The sequence below is a fragment of the Alosa pseudoharengus genome, unplaced genomic scaffold, assembly GCF_046254945.1.
Source record: "Alosa pseudoharengus isolate Yale_2024_CS ecotype anadromous, Long Island Sound unplaced genomic scaffold, YU_APseudo_1.1 YU_APseudo_1.1_scf_10, whole genome shotgun sequence".
Classification (NCBI taxonomy): Eukaryota; Metazoa; Chordata; class Actinopteri; order Clupeiformes; family Clupeidae; genus Alosa; species Alosa pseudoharengus.
Genome location: NW_027468565.1, coordinates 10,424,332 through 10,447,418, shown reverse-complemented (window position 1 = coordinate 10,447,418; position 23,087 = coordinate 10,424,332). Strand labels below are relative to the sequence as shown.

At 40.7% G+C, this 23,087-nt stretch overlaps 1 protein-coding gene across 3 annotated transcripts; it reads right to left on the bottom strand.

Moving 5' to 3' along the window:
* Positions 1 to 2,577: 2,577 nt before the first annotated feature.
* rbm28 (RNA binding motif protein 28) lies at positions 2,578 to 22,878 on the bottom strand. Of its 3 annotated transcripts, XM_076263192.1 has the most exons (20): positions 22,834 to 22,861; positions 22,428 to 22,576; positions 21,706 to 21,852; positions 20,064 to 20,182; positions 19,873 to 19,948; positions 19,578 to 19,670; positions 19,361 to 19,429; positions 19,084 to 19,222; positions 18,028 to 18,257; positions 17,822 to 17,897; positions 17,600 to 17,709; positions 16,740 to 16,813; positions 16,169 to 16,304; positions 15,862 to 15,926; positions 15,372 to 15,530; positions 15,043 to 15,192; positions 10,898 to 10,972; positions 4,382 to 4,749; positions 3,071 to 3,188; positions 2,578 to 2,889 (listed from the first exon to the last, which is right to left on the bottom strand). In XM_076263192.1, exons 2-20 carry the CDS (start codon positions 22,546 to 22,548, stop codon positions 2,749 to 2,751), a joined length of 2,466 nt encoding a protein of 821 aa, XP_076119307.1. In that variant the 5' UTR covers positions 22,549 to 22,576; positions 22,834 to 22,861; the 3' UTR covers positions 2,578 to 2,748. The 3 variants fall into 3 exon arrangements, with proteins under 3 accessions (XP_076119307.1, XP_076119300.1, XP_076119315.1); XM_076263185.1 differs by having other exon boundaries at positions 22,428 to 22,878; XM_076263200.1 differs by having other exon boundaries at positions 4,382 to 4,746; positions 22,428 to 22,878.
* Between the last annotated feature and the right edge of the window lie 209 nt (positions 22,879 to 23,087).

The window sequence follows — 23,087 nt, the reverse complement described above, 5'->3', positions numbered from 1 at the left end:
AACACATCTGCAAAACTGCAGTGAAAGGGGAATGCATTCACAAAAGATGAGGTCACCCTGTTTTCAAGAAGTTGTTTCAACATAAGTTTGACAAATAAGTTTGAGATCTGATTGAGGTTCATCCAAAGATACTTACAGCACTGCACTGTAAATTGATTTTCTGAGCAGATATTGAATCCCCCCCCCCCCCCCCCCAAAAAAAAAAAAAAGTCTCTACAGTAGCATTGCTCAACGTGCTGGTAAGATGAGACATTTCGTACAGATGGTAGTAGTCAGCTGCTCTCAATTGTAATGGTGTGTATTGGCTAAAAGGTCTCAGGAAGTGCTGACAATATTCTTGTAAATGAGCAAGAAAGACTAATAAAACTTGTCAACTGACCAAAATAATTTCCCTCAAGGTTCAACAACATCCTGCCCATTTTGCCAGGGTTTCCACTCGAAATCAAATGTAAAATTCCATGAATTTTCCAGACAAAAAACCTGAATTTCCATAACCTACTATATAAATAGATGTACCGCAGAGCGGTACAAAATATGACCGCCGCCCAGCCCTGCACATTCTCTCCGCAAAAATAAATCACGCTTGTCAATTTGTCTCCATCTCCTACTCCATTGTACTTTTGTGTATGTAAATGAGTGTGTGTATTGTGTGTGTGTGTTTGTTTGCTTGTGAGTGTGTGTGTGTGTCTGCTTGCCTGCATGTGTGTGTGTTTTATGTGTGTGTGTGTACATGCGTGCGTGTGTTTATGTCTTATGGTTATGGAATTTTTGGCCAAAGCGACATACAAATAAAAACAATAGTTAAATGTAACAGTGAACAATTCAAATTGTTGGTAAGACTACGGAGAATAGCAATAATAAACGATAATGCCAAATCAATCAATAGCCTAATGAAAATAAACAATGAAAATAAAGTAGAACAGCAATAACTACTAAAATAGCACAGCATTACTTAATTAGGTACCTGCAGCAGTGAAAACAAATTGATGCACACAATTCATGTGAATGCTAATAATTGTTTATAATGTTTCGAAGTGTGCCTTAAAGGGGAAATTCAAACACATAATATGCTTTTCTTACCAGTCCAGCAACTATTTGGGTCAATAGATTTAAGGAAAACATTCAAACTATCAAAGTACTAAAAAAAGTAGTGGCAAAAGATATATTACATCTGTAATGGTTGAACCAACGAAAGGGTTCACATTGATTTATATTACAAGTCAATGTGGGTGGGTGCAAACAAAAAGTCTTTGAGAATCACTGTGCTAAAGAACAACTTCAACAGGACCAGGAAGAATTGTGAGCATGTGTATGTTCCAGGTTATAACTGTGTGAATGTGTGTGTGCCTACATGTGTATGTTCCAGGTTATGTGAGAATGTGTCTCAGTTTATAAGTGTGTGAGTGAGTGGCTCAATGTTGCAACGTGGCCAGTGAGTGAAAAGGCAAATATATATATATATAAATATTCATGAAACTTGGCACATGCACTGCACATGGTGCAGTTCAGATCTCCTCCAAAGTGGGGATCAAAGCAGCATGTTTTTGCATTTACATTGTTTTGGGGGTGCAACATCAAATGAGAGGTTATGGACTAGGTTGATGCGGCTCCTTGAGATCAACAAACCACAAAAATCTTGTGTGCAAATCTTGGGTGTAATCTCTAGTTTAGGTGCAATATCTAGTTATTCAGTGAAATCTGCAGTTTTCAATTTTTCAATCTCGCATTCTCTCTGCAAAAATAAATCACACTTGTGAATTTGTGTGTGTGTGTGCGGGGCGGGTGGGGTGGGGGGGTATGAATGTGTGTGTTTATTTCAACATTAACTCTATTACCCACCCTTCGCTCAACACCACCATCTACAGGCCGATGGGTGTACAGTCACTAAATAAATTCATTTCTTATGACTTGGCATACTGTACCTCCAGAGGATGTCAGGGGGCTTTGACAATCCCTTTATGACCGCAGACATATTGAACAATAAAATAATGGTACAATAAAAGAGCAGGCGCGTAGCATTCTAGAATCTTTGACTTTTTTTATTTTATTTTTTTTTAGAAGTGGGAGATGAATAAATGGCCATCGAAAAACCACTGGCATTAGGCACTGATAATGACAGCCACTGTGTTGTCCTCTGCAGGGCATTATATTCACGCATCTTTGCCGTAACTTTATGTTCCGACAGATTGCTAAATAGAGCCGGTTCTTGCCACAGATTTGACAACAAGGCTTACTGACCCTTCCCCCAGTCTCTCTCTGTGCTATCTCAGTTTCATTTGTATGAACACCTGACTGGCAACCTGCCAGGCTGACTGGTTTAAAAGTTCAGTCCCGCAATAGGAATTCAACAGAACATGTAAGGAATGCTGCCTGATCTATTACAAAACTTGGTATGTAAGAAATTACTTTACAATTTTTGTACTTTGTAAAATACCTACATGCAGATATCATAAATACCAGACCTAATTTACATGTATTATACATTTTAGTCACAGTCACGCAATAAAGAAAAAAAATGACATTGGCATTGCCAATTAACACTTAAATTATCCCCATAATAAGAATCTCAATGACTAATACAAAAACGTTTTTTATTTTTTTCCTGCAAATTATTCCAATTTACACGAAGATGACAGTCTGATAATCATCAAAAACAACTTGGCATATGAACATGACACACAGGCCTCTCAAAGCCTGCTCTCTCTCTCTCTCTCTCTCTCACACACACACACACACACACACACATACTCAGCTGCTGAACCACTTGTTTTTCTTAGTGACTTGGGTTTTGGTGCTGCTGCCCATTAATTTCCTCTTGTACTGTTCCACCAAGCTATCGAATCGGTCATCCTCCTTATTCCTGAACCTCTTTTTGCCTGACTTGGCACTCTAAGGGGGGGGGGGGGCAAAAACAACATATCACTCATTAAACATGGAGACAAAACACATTAGTTAATGTGACTCAAAGTCTCTATAACCCACATAAAAGATGTTTTGAACATCACACATACATTACCGGTTGAGATAAACATCTTGGTTTTTGAAATGCCAGAGAAAAAAAAACCCGCACCTGTTTGTTAGGCTGGCTGACTTTCTGTAGAGAGCGCACAGCCAGCTGCTCTTTCCTGGTTGGGCCCTTCTTCACAGTCTTCGGCTGGACTGGCGGCCGTTTCCCCTTGTCTCGTTGCCTTTCGAGAACACAAACAAGAACATCTTTAGTTTGCTTTTTCTAAATTTCATCATCAACCTTTTCAACATGAAGTGGACAGTAACACTTAACATTACTTTGTAACTACCGATGTCTAACCCTTAGCCTGATGAGGAAACACCATCACCAGCTTCACCTGGTATCTACAGCTACACTAAGGCTACATCTACACTACAGAGTATTTGTTCTAATCCAAAAGACTTTCACGTTTGGACCTCATTATCCCTTTGTATCTGAGCTCCCAAAACGGAACGATTTGGATCCGCTAGCGACCCTGTATTTGTTTTATGCCGGAGCCGTTGTGTCCGAGTGTGGACGACTGAATCACTGAACCATCTGAAACAGATAACGAAGTCCATGTTCCCTGCCACGATTCGTTGTGCTCGTATCATATGACAATGGTCATGTGCTCCTTTTCCGGAAGTAAACATCAGAACATCCTCTCCACGACGAATGGCAATGGATATGCTGTATATTGTTAGTATATACGGTTAAACCTTACTTGACAGTATTGACATAAGAGTGTCATGAACGTGCCATAAACAAGTCATAAATGTTTATGACATAACGCTTCTGTTATGAAGTGACATTCGGTTTTTGTCATAACAAGTTAGGGTTAGGTTTAGGTTTAAGGTTAGAGTTAGAGTTCATGTGTCATGACAGTGTCATGTGTTCATGACAGTGTCATGTCACTCTTATGTCGATACTGTCAAGTAAAGTGTTACCGTATATACTGTAACTGTGTATGCAAATGTCCACCACAGGAAGTATTTTGTTTGTTTGCTAGTTTAGCTAAGCAGACACAGCTAGCTAGCTTGCTAATGGGTATTCTTATAGGAAAGTAGCATGTAAGCTAACCTAAAAGCTGTCTAGTGCACCCAGGCAGTAACTTGGCAGACATTGCCCATTTTCTCCAGTTTTCAGATTTTATCTGATGGTTATTTCTTCTCTTATTGACTGTACGCTTGCAATTTTTAATGCAGTAACATAGGAATGCAGGACTTGACAAAGAGAGATTTGCGTATTAATTGTAATAATGTGGACAAGTCTTTGTGGACGCGGAATGGATTTGTTCCTAAAATCCGTATTCAAAATGAATACACTGTAGTGTAGACATAGCCTAAAACAACTGTCCGTCTTCTTTACCCTGTGTGAAATCATGTTAGCTGATACCTGATCTTGGGGCCTCGTTTGGAGGGCAGAGGGAGAACCTTGCGGCGCTTCTTGCCATCAGCCAGCTCCACATGCTCCACCTCGGGTGTGGTCCTGAAGCCCGAGAAGCGGCTTCCGCTGGCCTCCTCCTGCCCCTGGCCTTTCCTCTTCTGTGGGCTCCTCTGCTGCTGCTGGGGTTGTTTGGGGTTCTGCTGCTGCTGATTCTGTTTGGGGTTCTGCTGCTGCTGCTGATTCTGTTTGGGGTTCTGCTGCTGTTGGGGTTGTTTGGAGCTCTGCTGCTGCTGCTGGGATTGTTTGTGTTTCTGCTGTTGCTTCCATGGTCCTTTAGCTGCTGTGTCTTGGTTTTCTGTAGTCTTCCTGAATTGCTGCTGTAATGTAACAGATGTAACCATCAACACCACCACCAACATACAGAGTACTCTTACCGCAATCACAACCATCACCAACTCTGGCTATTACCTATTGAAGTAGGCAAACCAATAAACATTTTGGATAAAGATTTGGTGACAGTAGTGGTTGCAGGAAGGGTAGGATATACAGAGGTTGAGTCCCAATTGTACGCATGTTACAGTATACACTACAGATATCCCGTTCTTGATGGAATTCCCAAGAGGAGTCTATGATTTGGTGTGGCAGCAGGGTAATCGTGTTAGCCCTGCCATGGATTAACGTTACTTTTTTATAACTGAAGTAATGTGGACTTATAAAGGTAAGATCAAGCCTATCATCCTAGTTTTTGCTGTTTTGTTGGTCATTTGCACTTGTTGCAGCAGTACGATGCTATGCCCGCAGCTCCTTATTCAGAAGATGAGCATGACTGACCATGCTGTGATGAAAGAAAAAAGTAGCCATGATTTTGTGAGTCGCTCATGACTTTGTAGATTATCTGCCGGTGGCTTATGTTAGCAATGACATATTGTAATAAATTATTAATTACATTATTTAAATTGCTCTACAAAATCCCAAAGTCAAATTATATTTCTATTTTTGCATAACCTAATATCACATGTTATGATGAGAAAACTGTGGTAATTAAAACAGTGAATCTGGGTGCCAGTTTAAAGATGGGGAGCAAAGGGAGGTGGCGTTGTGTGTATTGTATGGTGGAACTGATGGGTGATTTTGAGATTGTTTTATTTAACTTTTATACAGAGTGTTGTGACCTTTGCAATTCAGTGTTGGGGGGGGGGGGGGGTCTGTCTGTTCAAAACAAAACAAAACAAAACTTGGTAGGAGTTATACTCCGTTATAGAATGCCATATGCAAAACAAACAGAACTATTACATCTTTTGTGCCAAGGAACATTCAGTTGCTAAACAGGTTGAATTCAGGCAGGTTGGCGCCATCCTAAAGCATGCATATAGACTTTTTTGAATATACAGCGGGGAAAATAAGTATTGAACAGGTCAACATTTTTTGCAGTAAGTATACTTCCAGTGAGGCTATTCGCATGAAATTTTCACCGGACATTAGTATTAATTTAGGTAATCCACACATATATAAAAATCCAAACATATCAAGTGTCCAGTAGTTTTGTGTTCAGTAAACCATTTTCTTTTTTGATATGAACATGTTTTGGATTATTGTGTTGCTGTATTATCCAATCAAGACCCACTTTTAGTGTCTTGGAGGAGGCAGCCAATTTTCTATTTCAAATGTACAGGTATTTCAAGCAATAGGCATGAGGTTCTTTTCAGTATGTACCGCTGTTCCAGCTATGTGCAGTTTCTGTTGCCAAAGGCTCAATAATGTTCTCATCTGACCATAGAATACATTTACAGAAAAGGTCCCAGTAGCATTTAGCATTCAGGAAAAGCTTTATCCTGCTATTCCTTTTAAAATATCTATTAACAAAGTTTATGTCCAATGTTTTTTTTTTTTGGAGACTTGGGGCCTATTGCACAAAACTAGGATAAGGGATTAAGCCGGGATACCTTGGTTATCCTGGCTCAATTAATCCGTGATCCAGTTGCACAAAAGCGGGATAGGGGGTAGCAGGATATGTTATGGTATAAGTTACCATGGCGATTTATTCTGTGGAGCTAGCCTGCTCCAGACCAGGTTAAGTTCCAGGATCTATTTAATCTCATCCCTTATCTCAGTCAGCAGTCACCACAAACGGAAACCAATAGTTATTCCACTGCCCACTACACATTGTTATCACATATACCTAGACCCACTGTCATTATTTAAACGTTTGTGATCATTAATTAACTTTTACGTACTCGCCATTCCCGACCTGTCATGCAACAATGTGACGTCACGGGAGTGCCTAAGCATTTTGCACATGGTGGTCGCGGCACTAGTTGCAATATTCTTGTTTGTTGCTGTTGTGAAAAGGCTATCGCTACCTACTTCACACCATAGAAGAAGCAATGAAGCCGCTCTAGTTGCCATGGTGAATCAGTGAATCTGTGATCGGTGGCGGGGTCTATTTGAGGGAGCCGTGAGCGCGGACTTATCCAGGATAGGTTTCACCTGGCTTGATGAATCTGTGTCTGCTCATCCTGGCTTGGTCGTTGTAGGGCTGGGCGATATGGACCAAAACTGATATCCCGATATTTTGGGGCTGATTGGCGATATACGATATTGATATTTCAAACAGAAAGAGCAAAGTGCTTCATATATTCACTCAACACAACAATTATGACAACACAGCCAGTTTTAATTATATTAATTTCAGACTGCTCTAACAGAGCTGTGCAAAAAAGTGTAAACAATAACATAGGCCTACAATAGGCATTGGCTACAGTTGCTCTGATAAAGCTGTGCAAATAACAAAAGACCAAAAGTTGACCCTGACTGACAACACAGGCCTACATTGTACTGCACAATGCAATAGGCTATTTTGGGCACAACAATATTGAAAAAACCTGCAGTTTTGTCACACAATGCAGTTTTTTTACCTGTAAGGGTTTGATAGGGCCTAGATGACAAGCAAATGTAGACTATGATGGCCTAGACATGTTATCAACAACAAAAAAAGTTTTAAAAAATTAGGCTACTTAAACAACGTAACTCACTCATCAAGACTGTGATAGACGCTACCGTCGTTTTGTATGCGTTCATTTTTGCATGTTCCGGTTCGTAAAAAAAATCCCTATGCACGATTGAATGGGGTTTCAGGAATCATAAAAAATGATGCCCTAAATGCTCGCGAGTCGCGTGCATATCCTCTTAATAAAATCCCTGAGGACTTTAGATCTGCTACTGTCGCTAAACGCAAGCATTCATCAGTGTATTTAAATTAACTAGGCTATGTACCAAAAATGACATTTTACCTTGAGTCGAAGAGCTGTAGCTGCTAAACAGTGTTGTAACTTAAATCTGCGTACAAAACCGCTTGGAGCTCCAATGGAATTTTGATTTCACAACGAGAATTCTCGGTCTAACCGTTGATGTGCCGACGGAATAGGCATCAGCACCAACCTCTGATCAAGGTAAACAAAATCTGACTCAGTGTCCGTCATGTTTGAAAGTTTGTAGTGCTGCGAGGGAGAACGTGCACACGCAAGGGGCGCAGTTGAGCAGAGCTGCGGCTATCTGAATGGTCTGAACACAGAAGAGCAATAGTCCAGGCAAAGTAGCGTTTTACGACAGACTAATTGTAAAATAATTTTTTGCAGCTTAGATCATTTCTATGAGGTGTTCAGAACAACATACTAAAAGTCCTAAGAAATCCTAGTTGAGGAAATATGTTAAATTCTCATCAATCCAAGATGTGTGCCAATTAGACCAGGCAACAATAGGCCTACACCATCAATGGGGCTATTTTTTTCCTTTACTCCTATCAAAATTAAACTTTACACAATGAAAGTACCCATGAAAAGTATTTTTTTTTGTATTACAAGTTTTTTTGAAAATGAATTTGAATATGCAAATGAGCTATACACTAATCAAATATGCCCAAAATACACCCAAATAGGCTTAATTTTTCCTTTACTCTTACCACAAAAACTGATTTAACTATATAAACCATATATTTTCTGGAAGGTTAGACCCTCAGGATGTGATCTAACATAGGTTTTGACCTTTCTCACCCTCCCCTTTACTTTGCTGCCCATTCATAATACATAGGATATGAATAAATTGGGTATATGGCTCATACCTTTGGGTCTGTGCCATTTAGGAAAAACTGTTTCAACCATATAAACCATATATTTTCTGAAAGCTTATACCCTCAGGATGTGATCTAACATGACATGAAACATGTCCCATCCTCCTCATTAGTATGCTGCCCATGCATAACACATGGGGTATTGGTAAATTAAGTGTGTTCTGATACATTTTGGGCTGTACCATGAAGAGAAAACTAATTAAACCACCTAAACCATATATTGTCTGAAAGCATATACCCTCAAGATGTGAACTAACATGGATTTTGACATTTGTCACCCTCCTCATGACACGACAGCCCAAAAAGGTATTAGCCATATACACGATTTACCAATACCCAATGTATTATGCATGGACAGCATACTAATGAGGAGGGTGGGGCATGTCTCATTGTACCCATTGTAAAAAAAAAATGTTACCTTCCATGTATATTTTCACTGCGATGATTGATTGTGATAGGAGTAAAGGAAAAAATAAGCCCATTATGGTGTATTTTGGGCATATGCGATTAGTATGTTGCTCATTTGCATATTCAAATTAATTTTCAAACAAACTTTTAATACAAAATGTTTTACTTTTCATGTAGACTTTCATTGTGTAAAGTTTTATTGTGGTAGGAGTAAAGGAAAAAAATAAGCCTATGGGGGCCTATATTTGATTAGTGTACAGCTCATTTGCATATTCAAATTCATTTTCAAAGAAACTTGTAATACAAAAAAATTTACTTTTCATGGATACTTTCATTGTGTAAAGTTTTTTTTTTGATAGACGTAAAGGGAGAAAATAGTCCCATAGTCCCATAGGGGTGTATTGTTGTCTGGCCTTATACTGGCACACATCTTGGATTGATGAGAATTAAACATATTTCCTCAACTAGGATTTCTTAGGACTTTTAGTATGTTGTTCTGGACACCTAATAGAAATGATCTATGCTGAAAAAAATTATTTTACAATTAGTTCTATTTTTGGCTCCAAAATGGGTTATTTTGCCTGGACTACAAGTGGCTTTGATAAAATGGCCCATTATTTGACATAATACCGGTATTACGATATTGTCTCAACTACATATCGTTTTCAAAAATATATCGGTCGTAGTCGTAATACCGATATATCGCCCAGCCCTAGGTCGTTGTGCAACCAATTAAGCCTGTATGCTCTTGTTTTGGATTCATTGAGTGCAGCTCAGTAACTTATCCCAGATGTCTTAATTCTGCTTTTGTGCAATAGGCCCCTGGTGACCCAAATATGCTACTTTATAAATTCGCCAACAGTAATTTTTTGTCTTTTTTACCATCGAAACCGCACAAACCCACAGCAACGACTAAAAACCAGTAAGGACAAGCACAGAGTAATAGACTTAAAAAAAAAACACCAGCAGGATTTTAAACTGCAGCATTCTTGCTACATTCCGGGTATGCTTGTAGAGACTTGGAGAGGCCTAGGCCTTGGGAATGACAATAGTCCAACTAGGGCTGTAATAATATGCGAACCGAAACCGTGATAGTACAAACATCCATTCCATCCGCGATCAAATATCGCAATTCAAGAAGAGAGAACCACAATACATCCCCATCTCTAACCCCAGCAACTGTTATCCTTACAGATCCAGCCCCTTGAGCTCTCAATGCAACAAAACTCTTTTTTATATTTCACTATTCACATTATAACACATGTAAATCACAATAGTAGGGGGAATATCAAGGTGTGAACTGAACCGTGGGTTTGGTCTATCATTACACCCCTACACCAACGTGATGTTATTAAGGCGTGAATTACTTTTTCCAAGATCACGATATGACCGAAAGCATTTGAGTTTAGAAATACTTCTTAACTGGCAGAAGTTGTTTATGACAATAGAAGAAATGTGTTTATCAAGGTAAAGCTCAGAATCAAGGATAACAACACCCAGGTTTTTTGTGTGCGATTCACGTGTGGGAGAGGTGATCGGAGTTGCCCGGAATTGCCAGCGAGTGATTTTCTGGATTTTGAGAGACCAAAGACAATAAACCCTGGTTTTGTCATTGTTGAGTTGGAGGAAATTATTCGTCATCCGGCCTTTAATACCCTTGAGGCACAGCTGTGAGCTATTACATAGAAGTGGAAGGAGATGTTACATCTGACCAGCGTCCTTGACTGAACATTGGTCAACTCGGGTTCAATACCCACTGTTGCGAGTTCATGTTGCTTTGGATAAAACATCTGCTAAATATTAGCCAACTTTATAGATACATAACTATATACAGACAGAAGAAGACTGGTCCCAGAATGGTCCCCTGAGGGACTCCCATGAAAGACAAAAGCAGAAGATGAGAAGAGCTGGCCCACAGACACTGAGAATGTCCTATGCTTAATGTACAGTATTATGGTTACAGAAATTCTTCCTGAGATCTCAGGTCTTACCTTGTTCTGCTGTTTACGCATCTCCTTTATCTTTAGTTTCCGCTGATCCTCCAAAGAGAACTCCACAATGGGCCTCTGAAAAGGAGGCATGACATCCAGGGTTATAACAGGTTAAAAAACAAAGTGAAAGTGTAAACACCGGCATAGACTTCACTGTTAACCACACACACACACACACAAATAACTTCCTCCTGCTGTGATCACTCGGACAAAACTAATATTTTGAAGTATTGATTTCAGTTATTGAGACATGTCGCCAATCTTGGTGCACCACAAAAAAATGTCAAGAAGTTGCCCTCAATAGCAAACACCTGTAGGTCACTCTAAGATAGCGAGAAATACTGATATTCACTGCAAAGGTCCAGTCTACTCAACAACAGCTTCAAGCCATAACACAACAACTTCCTCGCATGTCTCATCAGTGAACAGGCTTTGATGATTCATGTTTGGTAGATACCTTGGCTGGAATAGTGTGACAAAACCAAATTTACTCATTAACATGAGTCGAGGAACGTCTAGTGAAGAATTCTGATTTGTCAACGTTTCAGACACAATCTGTGATATCCATCCTTTGTGACTAGTACTATGTGAATGTTGGAGTTTCACAAACTTCTGGTGTTGACCACCTCAAAGCCACTTGCACTCACACAGACACTCACACGCTATTCAGACAAAATGTTGCAATACTGTTTTAGCAGAACTATTCCATGGAATATGAGCAGCACAATTCTGCAGTACTACATAGTGCTTATTTCCAGTGTTGTAACATCAACTCACAACATGGCATTGTCTAAATAGGAAATTTTGTTATAATAGGAGCAGGGGGGAATGAACATTGAGAGCAGGACTACCAGTAACAGATCAGATAGTTTGCATTACAGACAGCCTAATTTATTTTTCCAAAGTGATTTAGCGTGAGTGATGATATCTCTACCCCAACTTCCAGCATACAGGCAGTTCCAGCGTAGCAGCAGTACAGACTTTACTGGTAAACACAGAAATGGCTGAGAACTAGTGTTGCACGGTGTATCGATACTAAAAAGGTATCACGATGCCTTCACGCAAAAAACGATACGATTTCCGACGTTTTTAGAATCGATACTTTATTAAAATAATAACTGTGTGAACTGCTGCTCTCACTGCTCCTTGCACGCATCTAGGCAAGTGGGCGTGTCAAGCAGGCAGCTCTGAGTGAGTGCGTGCGCAGCAACGTAAACATAGTTCTTTGCCGACAGTCCTCGGCCTGGTGCATAAAACAAAAGGTGATGTGAAATCTGGAACTATTTCGGATACAACGCGAATAGTGAAGGCAAGCCATCAGGTACACAGAGGCCCGTTTGTAAAATATGTTTGAAAGTAATTTAAAAGCAGTAGGCTACGCATGGAACTTGGCTAAACACCTCGCAGACATATCCCAAAATTTTTAAAGAGTTCAAAGAACGACAGGTTAAATATGCTATAGAAAACACAACTACATGGTTAGTGCCAAGTTCTTCTCTTCTATTCTGTTTTAGTCTAGCCTAAGTGAAACGAGTATGGTTCTCTGGGATAAAGCGAACCTTCCTTCATCAATGAAATTTGACGAGACATAACGAGCTGTAATCATAGGGTGCTAACGTGATGAAAGCGCAATGTTCACGCCAGAATAACATTAACAACACTACCAAACAATCTATTTCATGTTCGGTCAGTACTACTGGTAATATTAGGCATGGCATGTAAACTACAATTTGTTCAATAATTATTGCCCAGATGTAGGATAGGCTACCCGAAATGCAGTAATTAAAGCCCACAGCATATATTACACCGCGTGTTGAGTCCTAATAATAATAGCGGCTTATTGTTACGTGGTAGCAAATCATGTTATCAAAGAAATAGACGTAATGTAGGAATGCACACAGATATATTGCAACAGGTAATGGTGTAGGCCTATCTGACGAAGACCTGAGTGGTTGGAACGTCGTACTTGTACACTGAACGTCGTACTTGTACACTATCCTCACATTTTTCCCTTTGCAACTGTCAAAGAAATCCCATGAACACGGGAAGGCCTAGGGTAGCCTATTCATGGGTTTCATCAGGTCCCTTTCCACAGGTGTATAAAATCAAGCACCTTGATTATCAATGCAGACTGCATGGTGCTTGATTAATACACCTGTGGAAAGGGACCTGATGAAACCCATCAATACTGTACATCAGATGGCCTACCCTCTGCATAGCATTTAGTGATTTGCATGCAGTAATTTCAACACTGACCTTGATCTAGCCTAGTTTGGCTATTTAAAGCTAGTTTATTGCTAAAACACAACACAACACAATGTAAATGAACTATAACAAACAATAAAGGACTTAATCACACAAAGTAGGCCTACTATTTTACTGACTATAAAAAATAATAATTATGTAGGAATTTTAGAAGTTTAGAACACAGAATTGACCTGCACACTACAAAAGTGCACAGAATTCAACACAAATGACTCAATACACTTGGAGGAGGTATGAGTCCTTTCTTTTCCAGATATCTTAGGATTTCGCTGTAGTATCGTTTCAGTATTGAGCATCGTGATATTTATGGCAGGTATCGTATCGAAATCATAATTTTGGTATCGTGACAACACTACTGAGAACAGAATGTTTTTTCTAAGCAGACAGAACGGCAAATGGTGGAAGTGGAAAAGTGCAACATAGAGTACAAAACTCTTAGCCTGACGAGCCAGACCCACATTAAAATGTAGGGTCTGGGTCCTCACCGTTCGCAGTGCTCAGTCCGAGGGGCGGGATAATCGGTTGTCTTTCAAATTTCCTCTGCACGCAATAGGACAGCGCTATGAGTCCCATGCGTTTTCCCATCATCGGAGCTAGTTGGCTAGTTCAAACTTTTGCCAACTAAAAAAAAGCTTAACTCGTGTCAGACTGTTCGCCAACAGCAACATCCATCTTTCAAGTAGCAGGGAATTCAAGCCAAACCGTTGTAACTCTGCAATCAATCATTATTTTAAGCCCGCCTAACGGCTCTATACACGATTTGATTGGCCTGATAGAAGTTTAATTTTTCAAGCTCACAAGCCAACGGAGAGTTGCTAGACTAGTCCTGGCAGCAAATGTAATTTGCTGCCGCTAGGGTGCGTCTAGATTTCTAGGCTACAAAACTTTCAGGTGGAACTCACAGCCTTCTCTGGCCAGGTAAAGGTTTCTGACGCCTGTCTGAACCTTCACTTTCTTGTCCTTCAGTTTGACAGCGTCCTCTCGGCTCACCGCTGCCACTATGTTCAATGGAATTTCTGTACCCTAAACCAAATTCTTGTGACTACATACTGTTAAATATTGGTGGTTTTATTGTTACTGTCTTTTTGTCTCAACAGAATGTTTTTTTAAGCAGACAGAACGCCAAATGGTGTACCTAACCTTCATGCCCCATAAGTGCCATCTTAATTAAAACTACCCAGGAAGGTTACATCCCTACCTGCCCACCTGCCCCCCTCCAATCTGACCCCAGACAGGAATGTATATTCTGTCACTATATTATCTAGCCATGAGGGTTCTAGATGTTGGCTTCACTTTGCAACACTGTGCTGTGCTTAGAGATCTGCTGTAACATCCAGAATAAAGAACTATTCTTTCGCAAGGCAGCCTAAAGTGTTACCTGCTCATAACTACATTGGATCAACTCGATCAACTCGGTGTCTCCATTTGGAATTAAGGAGACGGTTTTTCAATTGCATTCTCCAATACTATGATGAAAGCACTTCAACTGCTTTTTATCATATTACTAACTAATCATCAGAAAAGTAGTTGATTTGGGTGGACACAAAGTACCTAATATTTGCTTGCTAAATATTCCTGACATTGTAATAGATAGATAGATAGATAGATAGATAGATAGATACTTTATTGATCCCCAAGGGGAAATTCAAGTAACTTAACTTAATAGATGGAAACTTAATAGATGGAAATGTTGTGTAAGGGAGCATGTAAACATGGGTTGTCCTGAGTTCTCAGAGGTGATCAAAAACAAATGGAGATGTCAGATGATACATAGTCATGTGAAGGACAGAGAAACGCACCCGCTGACAACACATTAAAAGTAGGTAGATGTTTCTAGATATGAATTTGTGGTGAAAAGACCACTGCCACTTCAGCTGTACCTTGTTGGGGCCGAAGATGTCGGGGTTGTTGTTGAGGTGCCGCAGGGCTTTGAGGGCGTGCTCGTGCTCCCGAAACTCCACAAAGCCGTAGCCCAGTGACTGCCCCATCACCTGACCTCTCTCTGGTTTCCTGTCGTACATCACGCGACACTAGACAGGGACGACAAAGCACACGGACACAGTGCTGCCACCCAGAGGACAAATAAGTAAAAATGTGTAAAGTGTGTGAGATTCTAATGTTTTGTTTGTGTATACAGTGTGTACATTTCCATAGGTTTTGTTTGCATGTCAAGGTCTATAGTTTTTGTTAGTGTGTATTTGTGTCACACCTCAGTGATCCAGACTGCTTTGCCGCCTCCGGCCGCCTGGATGCAGAGACCTCGCAGCCGCTTCTGGTCCACAGACTTGGGCAGGTTGTGGACACAAAGCCGCGTCTTGGACACAAATATGTTGAGGTCCCGCAGCTTTGCTCGCTTCAGGTCCTCAAACTAACAGACCGAGACAGGCAGCCATTGCAGTTAGATCTCAGAGAGTGCGCTCCTATCCTAGCTGAATCAATCCATCATTTCAAACACTTATACTATGCATATAATAGCAATGGTTGCAATCAAAGAAGCATATTAAAGCAAGCAGTTTATTAGAGTGAGTACTGAATTGGATCAGAATGATCCAGCCATGCCACTATCAACAGGATGTTGCTTATAAGTGTGGTGTGTAGAAGTGAACAGCCAAAAGAATAATGGAGCAGGGGATGGCTCAAGGCATTTCACCTCTACATGATGAGTCTGTGTCACATAAATGCAAACATGAAGTGCTTACTCTGGCCCTTTTGACCATGTCTGTTTCAGGCACACCCTCAGCTGCTTTTGTTCCAGCACGAATCACTACAACAAGACACATAGACAAGGGGGAGAAGAAACCGTCAAGGAAATGGAATTCATAACTCTGTGCGATCAAAGCGTTATGAGGACACCTCCTTTAATGCCCTGACATCTCAAAAAGAATCATGCTGAAGGTAGATATGGGAATAGGCTCCCAGTAAGCCCAGATGAGCCAGTTTTGCCCCCTCTAGTGGTGGAAGTGGAAAAGTGCAACCTAGAGTACAAAACTTTCAGGTGGAACTCACAGCCTTCTCTGGCCAGGTAAAGGTTTCTGACGCCTGTCTGAACCTTCACTTTCTTGTCCTTCAGTTTGACAGCGTCCTCTCGGCTCACCGCTGCCACTATGTTCAACCGCCTGCCGTCCACACGGATTCCCCCACTCTGCCACAACACAGGACACAAAGGATGGTCACGCAGACTGAGCAAGAAGCAACAAAATACACCTTGAACATGAGACCCAGGAAAAAAAAAGACAGCTCCAATTTAGTCTTTTTTACAATGACTAAATGCTGTGGGCTAAATTGTGGGACTTAAATCACAATAATCTTGCATGTATGTAGTGCCTTTCATAGTGCTGCTAGACTTGTATATATTTGCAAAAGTCAATACACAAGGACTGACAAAAAGGTGGCAAGTACAATAGTGAAACAGGCGTAACACACAATAATAAAAAGCAATACAATTAATTCTACAAGGAATCTAAATTTGAGTGTCATATGTTGTCACTAGCCACTAGACTAATACTAGGGCAACCATAGTGTAAACACTGAATATCCAGTAAGCTGACAAGCTTTGTGGGCTAACTGTTCCACCCACCGCAGTGGCTTCCTCAGAAGCTTCAATGCACTTGTCTGCTGCCTCCTTGCTTTTGAACTGAGCAAAAGCACAACCTGGATAAAGGAAAGGAAGGCAGACAGACAGAGAGAGAGAGAGAGAGAGAGAGAGGGAGGGAGGGGGGGAGGGGGGGTTAGGTGGGATATATGTCAGCACGTATATAGAGAGCCGAAGTCACGCCCCTTCCGTTAGCCATCATGGGACCTATCTTTCAAAAAATTATGAATGGCAGTCAATGGCGAAAGAGAAATCATTTTCTGGCCCCGATCGATTTGTGCCTTGAATTACCCATATGATATCTGTCAATTTTAAAGACCATTTTTCATGTAAAGACATTTGCAGTTTGTTTTGTAACTATTGAATTACACCATTGTGAAAGATCGTAATTCAAACGACTACAAACCTATCAGTCGCGCTAGTGACGTTAGCCCATTCACACAGCCACACCGGATTGTACAATACCAGCAACAAGTCTTACTTGAGCTTCCCTTGCAGATGATACCATGAGTCAGAGGATTAAACACATCAGGTAACTTGTATTTGTCCATAGACTGCACATAAACTACTGTTAAGTGACATAGGTGGCAGCAAGAATTATCTTTTAAATTTACACACATCATATGTAAAATTCATGGCACAATTCGAACAGGAAATATAATTATATCTCCATTGACTCCCGTTCATATTTTTTCGAAAGATAGGTCCCATGGACCGGAAGTAGAAGGGCGTGACTTCGGCTCTCTATAAAGGCATATAATTCCATGATATAATTCTTAATCTTAACATAGAGTAGTAAATTCATAGACATCTCTTAGGTGAAACAGTATGGTCTGACCACTCACCTTTAGAGGTTTCTGTGTCGGGATGGATAACAACACGGATGTAATTCAGCTCTCCAAACTTTAAGAGCGCTTCCTCCAGGCCGTCTTCCTCCGTATCAAAGGACAGATTCCTGGGAAGATTGGGGGTGAGGTTGGGTGATAAGTTACACAGTCTTCTTTGGTCTCATACCTGAGAAAATGAAAATGTTTGGAGAGGAGTGGGTGGACGTTAATGTCCCTCACCTGATGAAGACTGTTTTCCCCTCGTTCACATCAGATGGCAAGTCTGCCTTCTTCTTCTTCTTCTTCTTCGACAAACCTGTACAGACAGGAAATCCTTTTAGTTAAGGAATTAGGAGACTAGATAATAATAAATATTTCACAGAAGCTTGGTGAGAAGCTGCCAACAAAGGAAACATGCATAGAAAAGTCAATGGAGTCATTTTTACCATCTTCGTCATCATCATCATCATCATCATAGCTGTCATCATCTTCTGATAGATGGCCACTATTGTCATCACTCTCCGAGCCTTGAGATTCAGAGTCATCCTGTTCTTCCTCCTCCCTATCGTCATCATCTTCGTCATCATCACCGTCGCCATCATCATCCTCATCGTCGTCGTCATCATCATCATCATCAGACTGGTGTTTTTGGGCTTTCTTTGGCACAGCTGTTGACCTAGAAACAATGCGTATCATGAAGTTGAACGCATGTCCAGTGCTTGGGCTCAGGCTACTGGCTGAAACAGCACTCACACACAAAACACTGACATCTACTCTGCTGCTACGAAGCTGGGAAGCCCAGGAACACCAACTGATTCTAAACCACAATGCTAGCAATTCCCACCTTACTGACCACATAAACCAAGGTGACTGTGACCTATCTGTTTAATTACCTAATTACACCTAAGAAGAATATCAGCTTCAAGAGTGGAAAGGATACAAAGTAAAATCTTTTAACAGATGCCTACTCAGCGAGGGTGCAATCAAAATCCAATGTAACCCATCATGACTGCATGCCTATGTGAGCTTAAAATACTACTGCGACAGAGTGAGCATGGTTAGCTTGTGCAGAACTTCACAAATATTACTCTTAATCATAATCTGATTTTAACGATTAATATGTATAATAGAAGGCAATAAAGAATGCAGGCCAGAAACCCCTCTTTCCTTAGATGATGAAAACTATTGTTACATTTAAAGATTGGCATTACACAACAAATCAAACTTTATTGGTTTGCCTCAAAGAGTACAAGCTCAAGCAGGCCATCTTTGGATAAGAAACAAAACCATGGATATGCCAGACGTGGTGGCTTTCATCTCCACTCCTCCATGGGGTTAGTCATGAATGTTTTCAACAGCCCTTAAGGGACTTTTTAGTCGCTTATACTTTATGTGCCCCCATGCCGAGATGTAAAAACATGCCTTCATTGACACAAACAATGAAATATGACATAACCCAAAAACCAGTGATGAACAGGTCAAAAGACTCCCCAGAGCCTTACTTGTGTGTGACTTTTTTAGTGGGCTCGTCATCTTCCTCTTCAGATCCAGAATGGTCATCACTGTTCCCTTCACCATCATCACCTTCCTCAGCAACAGCAGATTTCCCTTCCTCAGGTTTTGTGGTCTCTGCTTTTACTTCTTTTTGTTCAAATAATAAAAATATGTGACGTGACATACCTTCTTGGTGCAAATACACTTCATCTTTCACACTTCAAATCAATTACAACACATAGAGATGCATTCTAATTTCTGTTCATATTGAAAAAAAAATGCTACCTGCAGATTTAGGCAGTTTCCCAACAAACTTGTCTTTGGCAATGGCCCAGTCAACAGCCACTTGCCTCCCTGTGAAACAAGAGAAACCAAATGAACACATCTGGGTGATGTAGGTGGTAAGATGGGTGCCCGAACCAGTATTCAAGTTATGCACATTTATTCAAATTCTTATAACCAGGTCAGGTGTGATGGTGCACTATAGTGGTCAACTAAGCACCTTTGATCTCCTTCAGGTTAGTGCCACTCAGAGCCTTGCTGGCCTCCACCATGTTCTTGAACTGGACGAAGGCAAACCCACGCATCTTCCCATCTACAAAACACAACAGAGGACACTGAATCAGGACATCGTTACACACAAGTGCAAGTACAGAGTACAGACTGTTAATTGCATGAATACAATACAAACTTATTTCTGAAAGGCATATCTGGTCATGTGATCTATTGATTTAGGCGAATTCAAGTAAATGTCATTAAGCAAGGGTTCCAGCAGAATACATAACTACTGTTCCTACCTGATTTAAGAGGGATGCTGGCTTCCAGAACTGTTCCATACTTTGCAAAAACCTGCTTCAGATCATCTTCAGAACACTACGGGAGAAAAATCAGAGGATGTTATGCTATGCAGTGAAATCCTGACAGAGATTAAAACAGGCCCAATATATTAGAATTCCATTATCCCAGGTATCAATTCGTGACAACTTACCTTGAAACTGAGATTTCTGATAATAAGTCTAGCCTTCTTCTTGTTCTTTCTGAAAGCTTGTTCACCTTTAGCTTGGTCACCTTTAGTTGTCTTCTTGGGGACTGGCACTTCTTTTGAAGCTGCAAGAGATATGCAATACAGATCTGCATTTACAGGAAACTCATTTTTTCCATTAGCCACATGGTTTTCAGCCAGGTAGAGTATATTTAGACACCCCTTTTTCAGTCCTAAGAGACAAGTGGTCAAGATTTAGGAAGATTTCACCTTTACCTATGGCTTTAGTCAAAATGATGGCTCTGAATGTTTTTTTTACTAGACAGTGGTGTCTCTTTGTCTTAACTTTTTGCTAGTGTGGAGGTATTCTTCAATGCAACTCACACTAAAAAAAAAACCTCCCAGTACTGTAGTTTGATCAACCGTTTGATCAATGTGAAAATCTCAACTCAGACTTGAAGGTTATATCAACCTACTGCATAGTGCCAGTAGTGGAGTGGTAATCGGCAGAATCGAGAGATTTCCCCATTAGCCATCATGTGGGCTATAGATCATGATGTCACAGACGTTTGTATAAGTTATTTGCCATACCCTTCAGCAGTCTGGAGTGTGCGATCGCAGCCCCTCACTCCCCACAGCCTCTCCCCATGGCCTCATTTTATAAAACTGTGCACAGGATTCATGTGAAAAGGTGGCATACAGTATTGTAGCGTTTTACCAAGAGCCAGAGTTTCATGAACTGGTTTATTGAACAAAGCACACAATGCAGCATGTAACACACAGCGGCCCGTGTCAGGCCCAGAACGCAAAAAGGCAGAACTTCCTCGAACCGTAGCCTATATTCCTCGGGGGTTCCCACCCCCCTCTCGCCAGGCTGCCAACCATGAGCGTGCCCGGGGTTACGCATAGCACGGTCGCTACATTATGTAGGAAACAAAAATAGTGAGTGCACAAAAATATTCTGATTTATAACGCAGTGCGCACCCACGTCCTACGCCAATTTCCCTTTATAAATCACAACCCTCGAAATGTGGCGATACCTGTGCGGGCATCATGCCACACCCACACTTGCCTATAAATAGTCAGAGAAACACGCTTAATTAGAATTTATTGATAGAGAGCACACGGAGGCAACTTTTTCGTTTGTCAGAAATCCCAAGGTTTGCGTAGATAGCAGCGTACGCCTTCTTTTGTGCGTATGCAATGTTTAAAAATGAGGCCCCTGGTGGTAATGTGGAACCAACTATGATAACCTGACATGCAGGTACGAGATGTATGGATGGGTACAGAGACACCACTGAAGATTTTAGATGAGCGGCTACCACATTTTTTAGTAGCCCCCTACAATAGGAATCAGGCCATGTTGGGTCACACTTCTATATACACCTCTGACCTCCCTGTCAGGAGGGGGCCACAGGAGCTTGAAATCTCCTGGCAATTTTGTTTTTGGTTCTCTTCACCATATTTGTGAAAGTTTGCAGTAAATTGAGTATCAATCCAGATGGTAACAACTAGAGGAAGTGAATTTTGATACAAAAACCATGAAATAATAACTCCAATGTAGTATAAGTTTTTTTTTTTTTTCAGTATCCCAATTTTATGTCAGGGTAGTTAAGAGCGCATATGTATCATAAGGACTTCTGCTCACCTCCTTTCTTCTTGACAATGATCTTTTTCTTTGCGATTGACACACGAATCTTCTGTCCATCATAATCTCGAATTTGGCTCAGTGCCTGCTGGGCATCCTCTGCCATAGGGAAGGTGACATAGCCAATACCTCGGCATTTGCCAGATGCTATAAAAGGACAGAATACATCAACTTGTCATATGTTGCAGGAAACAGTATGTCTTCATGAATTTGAGGTTTTCTTAGGTTCATAACTTTTCAAAAATAACATGACAACTAATTTCTAGTTTTTCAACAACTGATAGTTGATTATCCATGGGACAACTTTTTGAGCAATAATGCAGGGCAACCAGACATTTAGTTCCCTGTAACTGGATCATGAACATTTGCCCAATGATGACTTACGGTAAGGTCTCCGGAAAATATATTGGCCAATATCAATGAGAATGTGCAAGAATAACAATACTCAGGAACAATTGGCAGCAACACTGCTCAAATTGCTTCTTGTCATCATCCAGAAAAGGAATTGTTGCCCAATACCAATGGAACATAGCAGAACCACAATAATGAGGTAGCCTACATGATTGGCCAGCATCATTGCTCACAAAGTTACCACATGTATCATCAGCTTTAGATTTAGTTCAGCGGTAATGGAAACTAGCAATCTAGCAATTGGTAAGATGCACTGAACGTGGTGGGGCCAAAGAAAATGATATTGTGAGGTTAACTGGGTTATCACTCACCTTTGTCATTAACTACAAAACAATGTTTCACGGGTCCGATCTCGGAGAATATCTCTTCCAATCGGTCGTTGGAGGCAGTGGCAGGCAGATTCTGTACAAATAACGTCTGGCTGGATGACATGTTGGATAAATGTTCTACAGGCGTGCGCCTGTGACAAAAAAATAACAATACTTTCTTGAGAGACACACGATTTTAAAAAACTACGTTTTCAAGATTTGCCTTCAGTGGCAAACGAGCTAAATAGTTGGCTAGCCAGCTACTCAAAATGGTAGCTAAATAGCGATGCGCAAGTCTAGGTCTGTGTTTCCTAAACGTAAGCAGCTCAGCAATTATAGGTAGAAGCTAAAATATAATATAGGCTACATGTCGTTCGGAACATTTAAAACATGTTATGTATAACGTAACTGTACTACTTGCACGTTTCACAGACACGGGGCGGCCATGCTTACAGAAAACCGGAAGTTTTCCTTAATTTCTTCTACGATCTAACAAATAGGTTACTAAGCAGCATTGCCCCCTACTGAAGTGGAGTTAACACTCTAGTTGAAAGAACTCAAGAGTGTGCGTAATATAGCTCGTTTTAATATATCTAACTGGATCGGAATGATACTGAATGAAACCTGACACAGAGATAAATCAAATTTCTAACAACTACACAG